Consider the following 21901-nt stretch of genomic DNA (forward strand, 5'->3'; position numbering starts at 1 on the left):
TTCTGTTGGGCTAGCAGGGAGCATGCAGAGAAGGTCCTGGGGGCCTGTAGACCATTCTCCTCCCATGGGGGGCCTCAAACATGGTCTGTCTGAACAAAGATTCAGCCCAGCTTGTTGTTGCATGAACAAAGAGGAGAAACTGCCCCAGGAAACTCCTCCCACACCCAGCCCCTTGTACCAGCCATTTCCAGCACTGGCCGTTCCCCATGGTGCTGGTGAGGGGTGATCTTGGAATGTGACCAGCTCCGTCTGTCTATTGGGCTCTGCCCCTGGGTGGGGGGAATGTCCAGCCCTGCCTGGCCTCTCTGGGCTCAGACCCCAGCACATGGTGTTCTCCTAAACCCAGGGGGACAGGGACAGGGCTGGGCAGGGCTGGGGACTGGTGGGATTCTACTGGGGAGGACGGCCATGGGGTCAGGGCACTGAGGTCTGTCATGGGGACCATGCTGGGGAGATGTTTCCCCACCCCTAAAGGCAGTCTGTCCTGGCTGCGTGGGGCCACATGCAGGGCAGCAGGGCTAGGCCAGTGCAGCAACGGGATGCAGACAGGAGCCACGACATTCCAGAAGCTCCCACACTGCTGGAATCCCACAAATGTGACCAGACCCCAGCAAGATCAGACTTTCCACTGTTGTGGCTCCAGGGAGTCAAAGGGGCATCCTCGGTGGGAGGTGGAGGGTGGAGAGTGCAGCCACAGTGCTCCCAGCAGTCCCTCTGCAGCCAGGGCTGCTCCTGATGCTTGTGGAGGGGACTCACTATTATTATTGGGGCTGGGGGTCTCTCGGGGGCTGCAGCCACCGGCATCACCTGCCAGGACTCGCAGACCCAGCACAGATGCTCAGTGCCCTGCACCGCAGCTCACAGTGTCCCCTGTCCTGTGTCACTGTCCTCTCTCAGGAGCACTGCCGGGAGAGTCACTCCCTGCCAGGGTATGGAGAGGAGTTGCTGGAGGTCTTCTCTTCTCACACCTGCTGATCATGGCTCTGTCCTGGTGTTGGCCCACAGACTCTGCCCTGGGTCATGTTAAGTCTCCATACGCTCTCCCCTGAGACCATGTAGGGACCCACAGTGCATAGTTCTGCTTAGAGCTGGCCACCATGGCTCACCTGCATGGTCCCAGGAGACCCCAGCAAGGCTGTGCTTGGAGATTAGGCTGTGATTGTCCTTGGTCAAAGTAGATGGGATGGTGTGGCTGGGGGCCAAAGGAAGGAAAAGACAAGAGACAATAAGGAGAAGTTGCAGGAAGGGAAATTTCAAATGAGTTTAAGGAAAAAATAAAGAAATAACCATGATAGCTGAGCAGCACTGGGACAGGGACCAGGAGATCTTTAAAAACACTCCTGGAGAAAGCACTCACCAACCTGATCTAACTGTAAAGTTAGCCCAGCTCAGAGCAGATTGTGGTCCTGCAGATCTCCGGTGTTCCCTCCCAACCCAAATCCTCTAGGAGGAAGGGGCTGGAAAGTGGAGTCCTGGGCAGGGGACACTGCTGTGAGGTTGAGGCCTTGCTGCCATTTGTACTGCCTGGTCAAGCCTGTCCTCAGACTCACACATGAATGAGTTCATCCTCCAAAGGAGTCTCTGCTCCATGGGCAACAGGAGTCAAACCAGTGCAGGAGACTGCAAAAAAGTTCTCAGGAACACACCAGGCATTCAGGCCCTTCGACTGCTGAGGTGTCCCCAGACTGGTGCTTTGCATCCTGGGTCTGAAGGGCTGAGAAATCTTTGGAGCCAGAGGAGGTTGTAGTCCCACCTCCTGGGCTAATGGGACACAGGGCATCAGCAGGGCTGTACCGGCTGCAGGGAGGGAATCAGTGCCCGGGGCATGAGCAGATCCCCCTCTGCCCTCCCCTCTCTCTTCACACCCCGGAACAGAGATCGTGTCTCCCATGTTGGCCCTCCCTGCCGGGCTGTATTCCCAGCCAGAGGGGACGCAGGCTTCACCCTGGGGAAATGCAGGAGAGCCCAGTCTCATCTAGAGGAGCAGGGTCCCACCACACCTGCTGGGTGGCCAGGGTTGCAGGCTGCAGACCCCTCTCTGTTCCCCACACACCTCCTGCCTGGAGGCTGGAGGGTACCCAGCAAGAAGGCAGGCATGCCTGGGGGGGTCTGGTGCCATTGGGGTGGTGACCTTTGGACCAGCCTCTGTCTGTAACAGACTCAGGAACTTCTCCGCCTCTATGTTAGTGGCAAAGTTAATGTCCCAGCTTCTTCTTTCTGCAGAGCTGAGGATTTAATTCTCTGGAGAAAGGGAAAAAGGAAAGCCTTTTGTCCATGGGGCTTATACCACCCTGTCAACTCTCTACGGCCTTCTCCTGCTCTATCACCCCAGAAATCCTTTGGCAGGGACATCTTTTTGGTTTCTGACCCTGCTTCGAGCAGCTGGTTGCTCTACAGGCCTCCTGTGGTCCCTACAGCCTGAATTATCCTAAAAGCCTATGACCTCAGGCCTCATTTCAAGCACAGAGCAAATGTCTCTGGGACAGGAATCATTTGTGCTTTATGTGACCATGCAAAAGAAGGTGGTGAACACCTCCTCCTTCTTCCTTGTTGACTATAACGGCAGCCTGGGAGGCGCTGCCTCGGGCATAGCTACATTACCCCGAACTTCTTTGCATCCACCTTTCACCACATAGAAGTCCATTGCCCGGATCCTCTCAGTGGTGAGGGGAGAAATGCAGGCTTTTCTGCAGGGTGAGTTCTCCACCTCTGTGGTTTGTGCCTCTAAGTAGATGGTGCCATCCTGCCCTTTCTTTCCTGCCTGAAGCTCACCCTGGATGGGGATGTGAATGTGGAGGCTGGCAGTCACTGCGGTGACCATGAGATGGTGGAGAGGTAGGAGGAATGACAGAATCACCACGCTGGACTGCAGCAGAGAGGATTTCATCTTGTTCAGGATCTGCTTGTCAGGATCCCACAGGTGACTGTCCTGGAGGGCAAAGGAGCCATGGAGCTCTCTTGGATCATCAGGGACAATGTCCTCAAAGCACAGGAACACTCTAGTCTGCAGGGAAGTCCATCAGGGCCTGGCCTGAGGCTGGCATGGATGAGCAGGGACTTTGTGATTTAGGACTTGAAAAGGCAGAAGGAAGTGCACAGAGGGTTGGAAGGGGAATGGGCTACCCAGGAAGAAGACACAGCCATTGCCTGTGGTGGGAGGGATGGAGTTAGGCAAGCCAAAGCTCAGCTGGAGCTGGAGCTGGAGCTGGAACTAGGAAGGGATGGGGAGGGCAAGCAGAAGGGCTTCTGTAAGTACATGGGCAGCACAAGGCAGGCAGCCAAGGAAAGTGTGGTCTCCCTGCACGGTGGGGCAGGGGACAGAGTAAGAAAGACAGGGGAAAGGCTGAGTGGCTCATTGCCTCTATTACCTTGTCTTTTACTGGTATTGTCTACTGCCAGACCTCCCTGGCCCCCAAGTCCTTTGGCAGCTTCTGTGTTAGCAAAGCCTCACCCATGGCAGAGGAAGATGCAGCTGGGGAGGAACTTTGCCCAGTGGGCACACACAAGTCCATGGGACCAGACGGGAAGCACCCCAGGGTGCAGGGAGAGGTGTTCGGAGTCATTCCAACCCTGCTGTTGGTCGTCTTTTAAAGGTCAGGGTAATCAGGGAGGTTCCTGATGACTGGGAAAAGGCAGACATTGCACCCATTTTCCAGAAGGACAAGAGGGAGGAGCTGGGCAACAACAGGCTGGTCAGCTTCATCTCAGTCCCTGGGAAGGTGATGGAGCAAATCCTCCTGGAAACCATCTCCAAGCATAGGAAGGACAAGGCCTGGAAGAGGCAGCATGGGTTGACCAAGGGGAAATGGAAACCATGCCTGACCAACCCGATTGCCTTCTGCCATCAGGTGAATGGCTTTGTGCACAAGGGGAAAGCAGGGGATTTTGTGAAGCTTCACTTCATCAAGGCCTTTCACACAGTCCCCCAGAGTCTCCTTAGAGGCAAATTGTTGAGATCTGCCCTGGATCAATGGACCATGGGGAAGGTGGAAGATTGGCTGGACCATCAGGCTGAAATGCAGTGATCAGTGGTACAAGTTCCAAGTGGCAGACGGTTACTAGCAGCATCCCTCAGTGATCACCATGTGGGGCAGGACTGTTTAACATCTTGATGAATGGCCTGCACAGTGGATGGAGCGCACTCTCAGCACCTTTGTGGCCAATGCATAACTGGGGGGAGCCCCTGGGCAACCTCATCTAGTTCCCTCTGCACTGACTGGGCTGGTTGGAACTAGATGACGTCCAGAGGTCTCCCCCACCATAAGTGCTGTGATTCAGTGAATGGTCCCCTGAAGTGCTCTGTAAAGAGAGAAGAGGCGGAGGAAGAAGAAAGGACAGAGAAGGAGAAGAAGAGATCTGAAACATGTCCATTTAAATAAAGTAGTTCCTCAGAACAAAGTTTCTCCATTCCTCCACTGCTACTCCAGAGTATTGCCAGCAAATGTATTTTGATGACTAATATGTATATACATATGCACACTTGCATAGACAGACTAATTCCTGTAGTACATCAACATGATGCTGTCAATGAATAAGAATGAAAAAAATATTTGGCAATGGTAAAAACTGTGTGAAGTTTTGGAAAAGAGGATTTTTTTGTCTATTATTGCATTGAATTATTTTCTGAGAAGATTTCAACTTATGACTGGAATCTCCTTTTGGGGCTTGATTCATTTGATCACATAGAGAGGCTATTGCTGCCCGAGATGCCCTAGGGTTGCTGTGTTCCCATGAGGTGATGAATATTTTGGAGGTGGATCCTATGGGACTTTAGCTTGTCATTAGGAAATGTATCTCAAAACAACTCAGTTGAGGGAACCTATTTCCCTCCTTTGACTAGAAAGGGAAGTCCAGACAACTGGGTTAGCCAGAGACATCTGCACTGATGGGGTCTGGCCTGGGGTGAGATCAGCCTCCTCCCTGTTGCTCCTGAAAATGAAGTGGCACTTCATTGATTGTGGAGGGAATGAAAAGGGAGTGTAGCTAGGTGTTTTAGGGACTCCTTTAAAAGGTCACAGTAACATAGGTATGTTGAGATTTGTGCAAATTTGGCCATGCAAATACAGAGCATGTCCCTGAAGCTGGTCACCCTGCTTTCCTCACTAGTCGAGACAGCCAAACACCTCAGAGCGCGACGTACTCTATGCAGAGTGAGGGATAGCACAGACAGCCATGGTCAGAGGGTGGTCTTCTGAGCGCTGGGCTCTGTGTGAGACACAAAAATATCTTGTTTATTGGTGCAGGCCTGATTATAGCTGAAATGTGTAGAAAATGACTTTAAAAATGAAAGTAGAAAGAAATTAAGCAAAAGATTTAAAGCAAAGAAAAGTTTTGTTAAATTTTCCAGCTCTTATTTTTTTTGTGTTTTTATTGTTATTCTTGGTTTGGTTTGGTTTTGTACACCAGTCTTTTGGGGCAATTATGTGTTATTGTTTTGTCTGAAAAGGAAAGTGATTTCCGGAACTGGGGTGGGATGCATTCACAAGGTCACGGATGGCTGGTGCCATTGCAGGTGCCCTGGTCCCCTCTGCCCAGCCTCCCTCTGCACCTCCGAGGGGCTCTGGTCTTCTGCAGGTCCCCTGTGAGAGCTGCCAGGCCCAGGCAGGTGCCTCAGAGACACCGGGACCTCTCCAAGTGCCCCTGGGTGCTTGTGGTTGGACACCTGAGCTCTGCCTGGAAAGGTGAAGAACTGTTTTCAACGTTTCCAAAATATGAGCACACTTTCATCAGCTCCAATGACTGGCTAATTTTACTGTCAATGTTTTCCTGTGATGAAATACTGGGAATCTTCCGGAAGGGTATTAATCTGGGGAGAAGAAATATCGATCTGCCCTTGACCTTGTGTTTCCATGACCCTTTCTATTATGCTGTTGTTAGGGAAACTGTCCAATCCAATGTCCCTAAGAGGGTCTGACTCTAGGTTTATGCTCTATCCGAAAGATACAAAATAATTCTTTATAAGATGATTTTATTAGTATTACAGCTCCAGCTGGGTGTCTCCTCCGAGGGACCCCAAACGGAAAATTCCCTGGTATTTATACCCCTAGGGGTTAAGTTCTTTGTCCATTCTCTCTCTGATTTGTTGCACCAAGGATTGCTCAACAAGTAGTAACTTCTTCACTCCTGGTTGGTTTCCCCATTGTCTCCAGGTGGAGTTATGGTACTCGCTGATCATTGTTGACGCTGTTTTGTTACTTTCTTATCTCCTTGCTCCCTCCTTGTTCAGACTGGTCCAAACAATTTCAGGAAAAGTTCAGCGATGTGCAGCCTTAGGCTTCAGTACGTTCAGCTACTAGTGGTAAGCAAATGCTATGATATCCAGCAGTCCCTCCTTTTGTTTTTTGGGGGCATCCCTGCCCTCTTAGAATTGTTCCTGTTCGAGCATTCTCTGGTATCCTTGTATATAACGCAGTAACGCATTTTGTAAGCAATCTCGTACAAAGGTAATAACACAACATGCCAATATCAGTATGATTATTCCTGGTAAGAATATCTTAATTAGGGAACCTTATAGGCTGCTCAGCCATGAGGAGAGTCCCTGACTGGTGAGCAGATTACTTATCCACTCCCCCTCTAGGGTATGTTTTTGTGTTACTTGGTAGATTAGGCTTTGAGCTACCTCTTTTGGTGCAACCATGTTCTGGGGCTTGGGTGGCTTTTAGTTCTAATTTTAGCATAATCTCAGGCTCCATTGCGGATAATTTGGAATGGGCCATCCGAATAGTAAGTAAGCTTATTAGCAACTTAATCATTTTGTAATTTGAATAGAGTCATTAGTTGGCTGATAATGTTAATGCACCTGTTCTAGCCTCTATAGCCCGGGGCTGATGTAATGGGCAGGAACAGCACCAGTTAATATGTCCTGCTGCCCCTGGCCTAGTTACACTTTCCCAGCTCCAAGCTTGATGATTATTTATCCACTGGGCTTGGTAACACTGGTCACACCAACGAGGGTCACAAGGACCACAATTATTACATGTCACCCAGAGCCACCCGTGTTGGTGAAATCTCAATCCTTCCTCCCTTGGAGCAGCATTCAGGAGGAGGACACTCCCGTAAGGGTGATGAAGACACCAGTGAGGGCAATATGTCCTTTGTTTATGCTCTGAGACAGTTGGCTCAGCCAAGCAACTGGTAACTCATGTGTCCATGCAGCCCTGGAAAGGAAACAAGTGCAGCATGTACTGGGAGTTCCATCAGTTTTCAGGAAGTGGAATGACTTTATCTTCCAGGGTAGAGGTCCTGCTCTTCTGGGAAGGTGGTAATTTCTTGACATGGGAATGAAGGTCCCAGTGATCCTTCCCTGCAACCTTTACAGCAAAATAAGAGGTTAATAATACCATATAGGGGCCTTCCCATTTTGGTTCAAGTTTATTTTTTCTGCTGTGTACCTTAATCATAACCTCATCACCAAGCTGAGTATTATGTACCTCGATTTCTGTAGGTACGGCCTGAGCCCATTGAGCTTCCGTCCATGCATTTCAGAAAGAAGCTGGGAAAGTTAACACATATTTGGTTAACCGCTCATCTCTGTCCAAGAGGCTGGTCTTTGCTGGGATATAAGTCCCAGGTACAACTAATTGTCATCCAAACAAAACTTCCACTGGGGACAACCCTACCAGCTGTCTCGGGGTAGTTCTGATTTCCCACAAAACTAGATTTAGAGCTGTTGGCCATTTAAGATTGGTTTGTGTACATACTCGTGCTAATTTAGCCTTAAAGGTTCTATTCATCCTTTCTACCTGCCCCGAGGACTGAGGGTGGTAGGGTGTATGTAATTCTCTACGGATTCCTATCATTTGATATAGTTTTTCTAAGATTCCAGCTGAAAAAGGAGAACACCTGTCCGAATTTATAGTTTCCAGTACTCCATATCGAGGAACAATTTCCCTTAATAGAGTCTTAATTACTGCGGCTGTATCTGCCTTGCGAGTAAGAAAGGCTTCTACCCAACCACTTAGTTGGTTGACAATCACGAGAAGGTGTTTGTAGCTTTCAGCAGGTGGGAGATCACAGAATCACAGAATCGCTGAGGTTGGAAGGGACCTCTGGAGATTATCTAGTCCAACCCCCCTGCTCAAGCAGGGTCACCTAGAGCACATTGCACAGGATTGCATCCAGGCGGGTTTTGAATATCTCCAGAGAAGGAGACTCCACAACCTCTCTGGGCAACCTGTTCCAGTGCTCTGTCACCCTCACAGTGAAAAAGTATTTCCTCATGTTCAGATGGAAATTTCCTCATGTTCAGATGGAAGATCAGCATAATGGATTTGTAGGCATTGGAAAGGGAAATATGCCCACGGGCGACTTCCTTGCTCAGTTTTTGGTCGAGTATCATTAAATTTCTGGCACGTCAAGCAGGTGGTGGTTATGCATTTTGCAACAGCATAAACTCCTGGAGCTGCCCAGTTTTGTAAGATTCGTGAGGCAATAGCTGACAGTCTTCCACGTCCACGATCATGGTACCACTTAGCTATGGGGAGTACGTACCTCTCTGGAAGGACGGGTTTATTGCCTATGGTCCAAATTCCTTCATCGTTCTGAATTGCTTCCCATTTTCTCCAGTTTTCTTTTTCCTTCTGTGGCATGTCTTTGTAGATTTGTGCTGGGCTTAATATGTTTGGCCCTTCTTGTGGGAGTTGTATGTTAGTTACAGAAAAGGGCTGTCGGGCGGCTGCTTTAGCTGCTCTGTCTACTAGATTATTCCCTTGTGCCGCATCAGATACTCCCCTTGTATGGGCCGGGCAATATATAACGGCAATTTCTTTAGGGCTTTCAATTGCCTTTAACAACCCTTGCACTTCTTGTCCATTAGCAATCATCTTCCCAGCCGATGTAAAGAATCCTCTCTCCTTCCACAGCATTCCTGTAGCATGATGTAGCCCCAAAGCACATTTAGAGTCAGTATATACATTGATCTGCAGGTTTTCTCCCAACTTCATGGCTTGTGTAAGAGCTACCAGTTCTGCCCCTTGAGCACTAATGTGCGGGGTCAAAGGGCCAGCTTCGAGTGCTTCCAAGAGGCTGGTAACAGCATACCCTGAACGTCGTTTTCCATTCAGGTAGTAAGATGAACCATCAGTGAAGAGGGTTAGATCCGGATTTTCGAGGGGTACCTCTTTAAGGGCCTCTCGGGGGTTTACTGGAGCTGATAATCACCTATTCACAGGAGTGGTGTCATTCCTCATCTTCAGGCAGAGGCAATAGTGTAGCTGGATTTAAAACGTTGCACCTTTTTAGGGTTACATTATCTGCAGGTAGAATCATAAGTTCATATCCGTGGGCTCTCTGTGGTGACAGTGCCTGGGTAGCACATTGCTTTAGCAATAACTCCACTGCATGAGGTACCTACACAGTCATCGGACGGCCCCAAACTACGGGCCGCGCCTTTTCCATAATGGCTGCAGTTGCAGCTATCGCTCTAATACACCCCAGAGTACCTTTAGCTACCGGATCTGATTGGGTTGAATAATAGGCTACTGGTCTGCGATGAAGACATAACCTTTGAGTGAGCACTCTGCTTGCTACTCCTTGTTGTTCATGGGCAAACAGTTCAAAGTCATTACTAGAATCTGGTAACCCTAACGATGGAGCCAAAGTCAAGGCCTTTTTACGGATATAAAAGCTTTTTCTCCTTTTGAACCACAGGCCAGTGGCTCCGCCTCTTCTTTCTTTCTTGCCTGGACTAGGGGGTTAATAATGTCTCCTAGTCCAGGAATCCATGGTCTGCAGAATCCTGTAGTCCCTAAAAATCCCCTTAACTGTCTCTTAGTTACTGGGTGTGGTGACTCCAGAATTGCTTTTACTCGATCCGGATCAATTAGTCTATGTCCTTTTTTGAAAATAAAACCTAAATAGTTTACTTCCTGTTGACACAGCTGGAGCTTGGATAGGGATGGGCGGTGCCCTTTTTCTGCTAAGGCAGTACATAAGGAAACAGCGTCCCTCAAACATGTTTCATAATTCCTACTGGCTAACAATAAATCATCTATATATTGTATTAGCACTGATTCTTTTGGAAGCTCAATGTCTTCCAAATCGTTTTTAAGTATTTGTGAAAAAATAGTCGGAGACCCAGTAAATCCCTGTGGCAATCGAGTCCAAGTTAACTGCTGTCCTTTCCAGGTAAAGGCAAAGAGTTCTTGACTATCTTCAGCTATTGGTATACTGAAAAAGGCTGCCGTTAGGTCAGTTACAGTGAAACACACTGCCCAGTGGGGTATTTGCAAGAATATAGTCGAAGGGTCAGGAACCACTGGGTGAGGAGCAATTACATATTGATTAACAGCTCATAAGTCTTTACAAATTGATACGCTGAGTCACCATCAGAATCTAACCTATTCTTTTTAACTGGTAAAACTGGGGTATTATATGGAGATTCACAGATTCGTAGAATACCTGATTTTAGATAATAGTCTATCTAGTTTTGGATACTCCTTTCTGCCTCCTGTGGAATAGGGTATTGTTTAACCACAGGGGGAGGTCCTTCCTTTGTTCTAATTGAAACTGGACTGGTTGACTTTAATAGGCCTACGTTGATCCCCGAGCAGCTCCACAATTTGGTTGGGACTAATTTTAATTTGGATGGAATCTGTAATTCTGTTATCCTTTCATCCCCCATTTCAACCAAAATACATGATTCCATAAGGATTAATTTTACCCCTTCCAGTTGGAGGCAGATTTGAGTAGCCCTAGTTTGTAGTAAGTCTCTTCCCAAGAGACAAGAAGGCAAATCTGTAGAAATTACAAAATGACCCCATACTCCCTTCTCTCCAATCGTGAGTAACATAGGCTTGGTCAATAGTCATTCCCCTTTCCCAGTTACCCCGTGTATTATAATTCTATCTGATGATTTGTAACCGTTGGGCTCAAAATTCAAAAGGGAAAGAGTAGCCCCTGTATCTACTAAGAATGGTACTTCATGCCCCCCAAATTTTCCCATCACTCGACCTTTAAAATCTAATGGTTTATTCCATGTATTCATTCCCATTTCCACAGGACTCCCCAGGTCCCCCGCCTCTCGTCATGCTTCTGAAAGTTGTGGCCTGTTTCCACTCCCGGTCCCTCGTTGTAATCCGCCCCTCCCACAGGGTCTTACGGGACATTCTTGTTTCCAGCGTCCTTGCTCTCCACAATAATGGCAGGGTCCTCTCAGTCCTGGTTGTGTGTCTCGTACATGCTGACTCCACCTTTCTCCTCCAGGTCTTCCTCGGCCTCTACTCCTGTTCCCTGGAATTCCGTCTCTCAGTACTGCTGCTAGCGTACTGACTTCCTCTTTTCTCTGTCACTGTTTCTCCTTAGCTTTTTGCTCCTCTCTTCCATTATATACAAGGGTAGCCAAGCGCACTACTTCATCCATGGATTTTCCTGGCCAATATCGGGGACATGCTTAGAGAAATATTTTTTCATATCTGGAGATGTTTTGTCTACATAAGTAGAAACTACTGGGGGTCTGTTAGCCTCCGCCTCTGGGTCGATCCCTCCCCCAAACATTCTAATTTGCTTAAACATTCTGGACAGAAATGCCGAGGGGTGTTCGTCAATTTGTTGTTGCCACTCCCAGATCTTAGACCAATTTGCAGTTCTCTCTCCGGCCAAATGTATGGCTTCCTCTATACCCTGTTTAGCTAATTATAACTGCCAATAATCTGCTTCTGTGTTATAATCCCACCCAGGATCCACAGCTGGCCACGCCATTCGGGCGGCTGCCATTCCTCCCTGTTCAGCCTAACAACGATTCGTGTCTAGAATCGCACGTTTCTCATCAGGAGTGAATAGAGCTTCAAGAAGCATCTGCACATCCCCCCAGGTGGGGTCATATGCACGGAATATTCCCCTTACTATTTGCAAAGCTTCTTCCGGGTCCTCCCTAAGCCTGGGAGTTTGTTGACTCCATGCAATCAAATCTTGAGGCCCCCAGGGTCGGTAAACTCACGCAGTAGCTACCCGCGGTACCCCATCCAGACCTGGCAGGGCCACTGCTCCTGGCACAGGAATGACTTGCAAAGGGGCTTGAAAGGTGGAGGTGGAAGGCAAGGGGCAGTATAGAGAAGCTGAAGCAGAGGGTAGCACATAGGGTGGAGCAGTTTCCACAAGCGTTTTAGCAGCTGCACTATTTAGAGTATTTGGAGAAGACACTTTTCTCTTGTTTTTAGATGTCTCCTTTTTTCTAGAGAATGCCCAGCTATCCCATACATACCAATAATCCATTTGTCCCGGGAATCTGTCTTTTAGGTGATGTCGTAAAAAGGTCAGTTCTTGTTGGTCAAAAGTCCCTTGCGGTGGTCACCGTGCAGCTGGGCTGCCCTCCTGGGTAAGGAGGAGCCAGTGTTCCTGGCACAAGGTCACTAGTTTCTTTTTTCCTAACCCTACGGTACCGTCAATCTTTCTTCAGTTTTCCAGTACCTCGGCTAAGGGCATCCCCTTCTCTGCACCGGATATGTTTCCCATGTGTATCAGAGTCTTGTGGTGCACCTTACGCTGATCAGGCTGCACACTCCCCCTTCCAGTCGGATTGAGATGGGACTCGAAACCTCTCAAATCCCGGAGATTGGTCTTGAACCCACTCTCCCCAAAATACACATGCGAAATTTTAACACACACCCGTCGGCACCTCCCATCACCAAAGCTCCTAGGTGAAATCACCCGATGCCAGTGGAAGTTTGGAGATAAGAGGATCAGATGGTGGCTGCCTAGAGTCCCATCTGGGGTGCCACACTGTTAGGGAAACTGTTCAATCCAGTGTCCTTAACAGGATTCGACTCTAGATTTCCGCTTTATCCAAAAGATACAAAATAATTCTTTATAAGATGATTTTATTAGTATTACAGCTCGAGCTGGGTGCCTCCTCCAAGGGACCCCGAACGGAAAATTCCCTGGGTATTTATACCCCTACGGGTTAAGTTCTTTGTCCATTCTCTCTCTGATTTGCTGCACCAATGATTGCTCAACAAGTAGTAGCTTCTTCACTCCTGGTTGGTTTCCCCATTGTCTCCAGGTGGAGTTATGGTACTCGCTGATCATTGTTGATGCTGTTTTGTTACTTTCTTATCTCCTTGTTCCCTCCGTGTTTGGACTGGCCCAAACAATTTTGGGAAAAGTTCAGCAATGTGCAGCCTTAGGCTTCAGTACATTTAGCTGCTAGCTCTAAGCAAATGCTATTTTATCTGACACCTGAAGAGCTTGTACCCTACAATTGGTTCCTTTTGGTCGTGCGAGTGATCTCACTACATCTCAGTACTCTAGCAATGTTTCAGTCAGATTGGTCATGGTGCAACCTGTTACCAAGGGCCAAGGACACTGTGTGTGTGATGGCCCCACTTCAGAGCAGAGCCATGCTGGCATACAAAGCAGGTGGCAATGTAATGGTGAAAGGAGGTTCCCACTAAGAGAGCAAAGCCTGCAGGGCCCAAGGCCAGGGAGAAACACAGCTGGGCTGTGCAGGACTGGGTTTGCTGCCTGTGCTGACTCTGCAGCACCTTGGGACCTGTGACAGAGGTGCGCTGATCTCCAAGAAGGACAAGGTGCTAGTGAAGAAGTCACCGGGCCTGGGTAGCCTGTGATCCAGCCACCCTGTGGACATCACTAGCCCAGTGCCTGTTCATATCATCTGGCGGGGTGAGAAGAGGTTCAGGGGGAGGAGAGCTAGAGGGGTTTGAGAGTGCAGAGACTAGAGTGGAGACCTTGGTGTGATGTGCCTCCCATTTACGCAACACACTTCGATGTGGACAGTACAGACTGTGCCCGAAGGCAGAGGTAGGATTCATTTGTTTAGGCACAAGTAGGAAACCCAAGATGCCCTGGGGCACTTGCCCAGCACTGCTCCAAACAGGCATGGTTTTCCAGTAAGTGCCATGCTGTATGTGCTAGAAACATGCAGCTGTGCTGGACACCTCAGGTATCTGATATGGACCTTCCAGCCTATTTTATGTCAGTAAATCAAGTGTCTGCACTGAATTACATTATGATTTTGCACTGTCGGGATCTGCTTGTGTCTCAGCTTCATAGTGAGTGGGGCTCTAGTGGTATTAGACATCTAGTGTCATTTGAGATGGCCAAGGAAATTCCCCACCTGGCCCTCACCTGATGCTCCAGAAGGATGTGGGTCTTCTAGCCACTCCATCAGAGCAAGCAGGCACTGGCACATGCCTGGGACCACCTCTGTCTCTTCAGCTGTCACCAGGTGTTTATGTGTGAGCAACTGACTCCCACCCTCCATCTCCAGTGATTATAATGTGAGCTTAGACAAGAAGCTCATGTGCAGACATCTCTGTTGTTTATACCTCCACTTAGGCAAGGGGAATCCCACCTTCTGTGTTTTTGTGGAGTTCACGGGAGGGATCTGAATCCCACGCCAGTCCAGGGGCTTCTAAGCTGGCATGAAATGCCCAGATTGACTCATCTGAATCAACACCTGAACCATGGGTAAATGAACTCTCTTCTTGTCCCCATCTAGGTGTCCTGCCTAGTTAAGACACGGGAATAGGGGCCTCCACACTGGGATGTTTCCACCTCTTGCAGATAACCATCCTCTGATGAAATAAATCATAATGCTGGAATCAGTCTTCTTGAGTGTTTAGAGAGGGACCACTGGTGATTATTTTAGTCTACTTCAGGGAACATTTTGCAGGAGGTTGGAGCACAAGGGACAGAGAAATTCACATCTTCAGCTCGGCCTCTGTTCCTGAGCAGGGGCACGATACTGGGATAGAGGGAGCTCATGGCAACCAGGCAGCACTGCCCAGAGACCACTGTATGCAGGAGCAGCTCCTCTGCAAAGAGTAGCAGGGCTCTGGGCACTGCTTGCAATTGCTGACATGAGATGAGAAGTGAAAGGCGGTGTGGAGTGGGAGGCCAGAGGAGAGCTCATTGTGGGAGAAATCTTCACAGCCCTTGACACAGTAAGTCTCTGGCTGCAGGGTAATGTTACTTAGATTCCTGGAGGGGTCTTCTGGACCCATCCCATCCCATGGCTGGTAGGATTTTTAAGGATCACTCTCCACATAGTACTGCAGGGAGAAGCTCTGGGTGGGAGGAATAACCCCCGGCAGGGCAGGTTCATTCTCCTGCTGAGAGGGTGCTGCATGAGTCAGGGCTTGTCACAGCTCTAGCTCACCTTCAGAACATGTCTGGAAAAGACTTTTTAAGAGGGCATTCACGGCAGGCTTACCTGAAAGGTAAGGCACTCTCCTGAGGCTCAGATTTTGTTTTGTATTTTTGGCAGGGCACAAATTGAAAAGGATGCTTTAGGCTTAGGTGACTGAAGGAGATTTCTGCAGTGTTGCTGGGAGGGATCAATAGGCCCACAGACTTTGTCCAGACTCTCCTCCTTTCCATTCTCCCTCTTCCTGAAGTGTTGGAATGCTGTGGAGAGAAGGGACAAACTCACAGCAGCAGCCGGCTGCCACCCTCACAGGAGAGGGGTGTGAGATCATACCCTGACTGTGGTCACAGGAGCTGAGCTCTCTTAAGGCACACAGGACCCATGGTGTCACCATGCCTGTACTCGTCTGAGCCTGACTCTGTGCCCCTGAGCTCCCTTGGTGTCAGCACCAAAAGACACACTGCAAAGGGAAACTCTCCTCATTGCACTGAAGGCATCCAAGGAGCTCAGACTAGCGGGCTTGGAGGTTCTCCCATCTCTGCTGATGAAGGCAGAAGCCTGGCTTCCTGCTTCAACACGGTCTCTTGATCAGATTCAAATGAGAGATTCCTGAGGACAAGTGGCACAAAGCAAAATGTTTATTTCTTTTGGGAGAATGTAACAGAGAAAAGTAAGTAAGAAAGACAGACATGAGCAACACCTAGCTATGTTGCCAAATACCCTGGGAATGAGGAGCAGATGCACATGGGAAAGTTATGGGTACTGACATTGTACCTACTGAACCAGTTTCCTCAGTGCATCTTTGAGCTCCTTGTTCCTCATGCTGTAGATGAGGGGGTTCACTGCTGGAGGCACCACCGAGTACAGAACACCCAACACCAGGTCCAGAGCTGGGGAGGAGAGGGAAGGGGGCTTCAGACAGGCAAAGATGACAGTGCTGACAAGCAGGGAGACCACAGCCAGGTGAGGCAGGCACATGGAAAAGGCTTTGTGCCGGCCCTGCTCAGAGGGGATCCTCAGCACAGCAGTGAAGATCTGCACGTAGGACAGCACAATGAAAATGAAACACCCAAAAAATAAACAAACACTAATCACAAGTGCCCAAAACACCTTGAGGTAGGAGTCTGAGCAGGAGAGCTTGAGGATTGGCGGAAGTTCACAGAAGAACTGCTCCACAACATTGCCTTTGCAGAATGGCATTGAAAATGTTTTAGCAGTGTGCATCACAGAATTGAGAAAACCACTCGCCCAGGCAGCTGCTGCCATTTTGACACAAGCTCTGCTGCCCATGATGGTCCCATAGTGCAGGGGCTTGCAGATGGCGACAAAGCGGTCATAGGCCATGACTGTGAGAAGAGAAAACTCAGCCAAAAAGAAAAAGAGAATGAGAAAGAGCTGTGCAGTGCATCCCAAGTAGGAAATGGCCCTGGTGTCCCACAGAGAATTGGCCATGGATTTGGGGACAATGACGGAGATGGTGCCAATGTCGAGGAGGGAGAGGTTGAGGAGGAAGAAGTACATGGGGGTGTGGAGGTGGTGGTCGCAGGCTACAGCTGTGATGATGAGGCCGTTGCCCAGGAGGGCAGCCAGGTAGATGCCCAGGAAGAGCGTGAAGTGCAAGAGCTGCAGCTCCCATGTGTCTGCAAATGCCAGGAGGAGGAACTCATTGAGGGAGCTGCTGTTGGACATTTGCTCCTTTGCAGCACAGGGGGACTGTCTGATGAAGAAGAGACATTGACAAGTTAGGGCAGACTTCTCTGAGCAAAAATTTCTCATAACCTTCCCCAAACACACACGCGTTACTTCCCTCCATCTAAGCAGCTGTGACAATGACTCTGGGGCTTGACCTCAGGTTTGTGCTGGCTGAGAGTGTTATGAGGAGCAGGGACCGTTGCCTGTGGGCTCCAGAGGAGTCAACCCTGACCTACAGCACTGCGGACATGGGAACAGGGGTGACTACACTGTTACATTTCCAGTTCCAATCAGAGTTCATACACTCATAATGCTGAAGGCATTTTCAGCATCTTCACTCCCACTTCTAAATGACGTGGGTTCATGAATAGTTTTAAAGCTTCTTTGGTTTTCTTTAGCTGACCCTGTCACACTGGAGGAGGATTCTTGGAGGTAGAAACCCTCAGCATTGCTGCTGCACTCAGAGTGAGCAGCTGTGATTCTGGAGAGGCAGAAGGATTCTCTCTGGCTTGAGTGCAGAGGGAGCAGAGCTGGCCTGTCCATCTGCCTTGTTCCCAGCTGCCCTGTGCTCCCACCTCAGAGGTGGAGGACAGTTGCACTTGTGTTACCCGAAAAAAGAAACCACACTGCAGAGAGCAGAGGAATGCACTTGCAAAGTGCCCATCAGCACTCTTTCTGAGGGAATGTGAGGCAGGTCTCAGCCCTCCCCTTCTACCAGCAACACATCAGGCTCCTTCCAGCTGCCCACATCCAGCCACCCAGCAGCATGTCTCAGCGTGGCCTCAGTATCTAGGTGGCTTCTCCATAGAGCACCTAGATAACACACAGCTGCAATGGGAGAGCTGTGTCCTTGTGGAGGGCAGCTTGCAGCCCAGCCAGAAACCCCAGAAAAATGGCGGAATGTCCTAAGGATGGGGTGTCCTGACAAGAGACCTGGCTCATTCCCAGACCCCCCACTGCATTGCTCAGAGCCCCACAGGCTATAGGGGCACTGGAGCACCTCATTGTCAAGGACACGTCTGCATGGCAGGACCCACAAATTCGGTGTCTGAACTGCATCAGAAACCCCCCTGCCCAGAGAGTCCAAGGGGAAGCACAAGGGCAGCTTGGGCAGGTGGGAAACATGGAGCAATACCATGATATTTGTGCGGAGGGAGGCAGGGCCAGGGAGGGACAGAGGGGCACTCAGGAGTGTCTCCTCTCCTGGATGTCTGGCTGCTGAGGAAACGACTCCTGCCCTGCACCCCACAGCCTTGAGAGCAGAGGGCTGTGCTGGCTGGGAGAGGAGAGCAGGCCTTGGAGTTGATGGTTTCCTTTCACACTCTGAGCATGACTCTGCTGCCTGGAGCCATCCCTGCAGGGAGCTGTTTCTCTGTCCCCACGTCTCTCCCCTGTCAGTGCTCACAGACCCCATCCCACCCACTGGGTGCTAAGCTCTGCCCTGCAGAAACCTCCTGGGTGAAGCACACTGCCCAGGGCACCTCCATGTTTGCAGGTGCTATGGAGCAGGTGAGAGAAACCTTGCTGAGGCTGGAAAGGTGATGCTGGCTCTGTCCTTAGGCTGAGCGGTGGATGAAGGCATTTGCTAGGTTGCTCCCAGAACTGATCCTCTCTCAGTGTCACTGTTTTGGAGCCTCAGTCCCCTGTCTGAGCCTGACATATCCAATCCCATTTCACCAATCCCAAAGAGAATAAGACTGAAAGCACAGACTCATGACAGCTCCTTCCCTTTCATATTATCCCTGCCCTGACCTTCCTTTTGGAAAGGCCCCTCCAGAAATGTCCTCAGAGTGAGCTGGAGCTGTGGGCAGCCCTGACCCACGCAGCATCCTCCTGAGAGGAGGCTCAACCTGCCCTAACGGGGGTCTCTTCTCCCACACAGAGCTTCTCCCCATAGCGCTGTGGGGATCTCCCCGGACAGGCTGAGTGTGGCAGAGTCACTACTCTGGGCGCACAGCACCCTGCAGCACAGGTACACTGCTGTGAATTACAGCCCTGGGCAGACCTGTCTGCACACCCAATCTTCATACCCGTTCAGCGTCCCTGGCAGAAGGTAGCAGGATGCCCAGAAGCATTGTCCTGCAGCCAGAGACTTACCGTGTCAATGACTGTGAAGATTTCTCTCACGAGGAGCTCTCTTCTGGCCTCCCACTCCACACTGCTTTTCTTTTCTCTCTGCCTTGTCTCATCTTCTGGCAGCAATTGCAGGCAGAGCCTGGAGCCCTGCTGCTCTTTGCAGAGGAGCTGCTCATGGACACAGCTATCTCTGGGCAGCGCTGCCAGGTTGCCATGAGCTCCCTCCATCCCCGGAGCCTGGCCCCTCTCAGGAGCAGAGGCCCAGCTGAAGGCATGGATTTCTCTGTCCCTTGGGCTCCCTCCTCCTGGGAAATGTTCCCTGAAGTAGACTAAAATAATCATCTATTGTCCTTTTCTAAAGAGTGTGGAGAGAGTGATTCCAGCATTGCAATTTGTCTTATCAGAGAAAGATGTCTTATCTATGAAAGGTGGAAACATCCCACTCAGGAAGCCCCTCTTCCCATCTCTTAACGAGGCAGGACACCTCGACAGGGACAAGAATAGAGTTTGTTCTCCCATGGTTTGGGTATTGCTTCAGATGAGTTAGTTTGGGCTTCTCAGGCTGCTTCAGAAGGTCCTGGGTTGCAGTGAGATTCAGATCTTTCCCATGAGCTCCACAAAAAACACACAGGAAGTGGGTGTCCCCTTGCCCAGGCAGAAGTGAGCAAAGCACGGATGTCTGCATGCAAGATCTTGGTCTATGATCCCATTGTAATCACTGGAGATGGAAGGTGGGAGTCAGTTTTGCACACACAAACACCTGGTGACATTGGAAGAGACAGAGGTGCTCAAAGGCATGTGCCAGGGTTTGCTTGCTCTGATGGAGGAAGTGTAAGACCTTCATCCTTCTGGAGCATGAGTTGGGGGCCAGGCAGGGAATTGCCTTGGCCACCTGAAAAGATACTAGATGCCCACTGCTACCAGAGCTCCACTCGCCAGGAAGCTGAGACACATGCAGATCCCGACATTGCAAACAGTTGATGTCATCCAGTGCAGGCACTTGATTCAGTGACATAGAAATAGGCTGGCAGGGCCATGTTGGATGCCTGGGTTGTCCAGCACAAGCACATGTCTCTAGCAGATACACCATGGGACCTCTAGGAAAACCATGCCCCTTTGGAGTGGTTGCTGGGCAAGTGCCCCAGGGCATCTCAGGTTTCCTACCAGTACCCAAACAACTGGATCCCACCACTGCCTTTAGGCCAAGTCCTTCCGATCTAAAGCCAAGCATGCTTCACAAATGGGAGAGGCACATCACAGCAAGGTCTCTGCTCTAGTCTCTGCACCCTTAAAACCTTCTAGCTTTCCTCCTCCTGAACCTCTTTTCACCCCCACGTGATATGAACAGGAACTGGGCTAATGATGACCTCAGGCTGCCAAATCACAGGCTAGTCAGGGCCAGGGACTTCTTCAGTGGCACTTGTCCTGCCTGGAGATTGATTCACCTCTGTCACAGGCCCCAAGGTGCTACAAATCAGCTCGGGCAGCCAGCCCCTCTCCTGCCATTTCAGCGCAGCCCAGCTCTGTTTCTGCCTGGCCTTGGGCACTGCAGGCTTTGCTCTCTTAGTGGGAACCTCCTTTCACCATGACATTGCCACCTGCTATCTATGCCAGCATGGCTCTACTCTGAAGTGGGGCCTTTGCACACACAGTGTCCTTGGCCCTTGGTAACAGGTTGCATCACTGCAAACCTGTTCTCTGTGCCACAGCTGAGGCTCTGCAACCCCAATACACACAAGTGCCTGCAGCCTGGGGCACAGAGAGGAGCAGATGGAGATGCACAAGCTGTCACAGGACTGAAACATGGTTGGAATAACCGAGATGCGGTGGGACTGTTAGCATGACTGGAGGGCTGTGATGGCAGGGTACAAGCTCTGCAGGCAAGACCGTTAGGGAAGATGGGCAGGGGGGGATGCCCTTTGTGTGAAGGGACAGCTCAGATGGATGGAGCTCTTGCATGGGATGGACAAGGGTTTGGGTGAGAGCTTGTGTGTGGACATCAGAGTAAAGGTGACGTTGTGATGGGAGTTACAAAGCACCCGATGAGGGTGAGGAGGTGGATGCAGTCTCTTTCAAGCAACCTGAGGAAGTCAGTGGGTCACAGGGCCTCGATCTGATGGGGAGACTTTAATCTCGCTGATATTCTCTGGAAGGGCAAAGAGCAGGGTGCAAGCAGTCCGGGAGATTTCCGGAGGCTGTCAGGGACAGCTTCTAAGCACAGCTCCCTGATGGGCCAGTAAGGGTGACGCTCACCTGGATCTGGTACTCACACTCAAGGAAGCACTGATCAGGGCTGTGATCATCTGTGGAAACCTTGGCTGCAGTGACTATGGAACAGTGGAGTCCTAGATCGTGAGGGCAGTGAGGAAGGACAATGGAAGTGTACAGACTCCAGCCTTCAAAGGAGGAAACTTTGTCCTCCTCAGGGGCCTGGTGGGGGATCCCATTGGAGGCAGCTCTGAAGGGCAATGGAGCTTAGGAAAGCCAGCAGGTCTTTAAGGGCAGCAGCTACCAAGCACAAGGATGGTCCATACCGATACTCATTAAAACTAGGAGACCTTTGGGGAGATGGGCTTGGCTAAACAGGACACTCTTGTCCACCAAAGTAGGGATGGTGAAACCAAAGCTCCCAGAGGGTAGACACTTGCAGGGATCCTCAAGGGCACGAGGAAGAGCTGCTACTACTCTGCTAACAGAGAAAGAATAAGCAAGGAACACCTGGGCTCACTGCTGAAGGGGGCAGGGGGTCTCGTAATGGCAGATGCAGATAGGTCTGAGGAGCTAAGGGCCTTCTTCTTGGCTTCATTCTTCACCAACACGATCTCCTGGGCTGTTGTGCCTCAAGTCAGGGCTCCAGAGGAGAAAAAGAGCCAGCAGGGGATGAGGGTTGAGTGAAGGATGACTTGCAAGAACTCAAACCCTACAAGTCAGTGGGATTGCAACAGCTGCATGCAAGGACATTGAGAGAGCTGGCCGCTGTCACAGCAAGGCCACCCTCTGTCATCTTGAAAGGTCGTGGAAATGGAGTGA

General features: G+C 50.1%; 1 protein-coding gene across 1 annotated transcript; it reads right to left on the reverse strand.

Moving 5' to 3' along the window:
• Nucleotides 1-15877: 15877 nt before the first annotated feature.
• LOC136996024 (olfactory receptor 14C36-like) lies at nucleotides 15878-16693 on the reverse strand (the record flags this gene model as incomplete). The annotated part of the gene is made up of 1 exon (XM_067317018.1): nucleotides 15878-16693. A coding segment is annotated over one exon (816 nt), but the record flags the coding sequence as incomplete, so codon positions are not given.
• Nucleotides 16694-21901: the final 5208 nt, after the last annotated feature.

Source organism: Apteryx mantelli, unplaced genomic scaffold (genome assembly GCF_036417845.1).
Source record: "Apteryx mantelli isolate bAptMan1 unplaced genomic scaffold, bAptMan1.hap1 HAP1_SCAFFOLD_20, whole genome shotgun sequence".
Classification (NCBI taxonomy): domain Eukaryota; kingdom Metazoa; phylum Chordata; class Aves; order Apterygiformes; family Apterygidae; genus Apteryx; species Apteryx mantelli.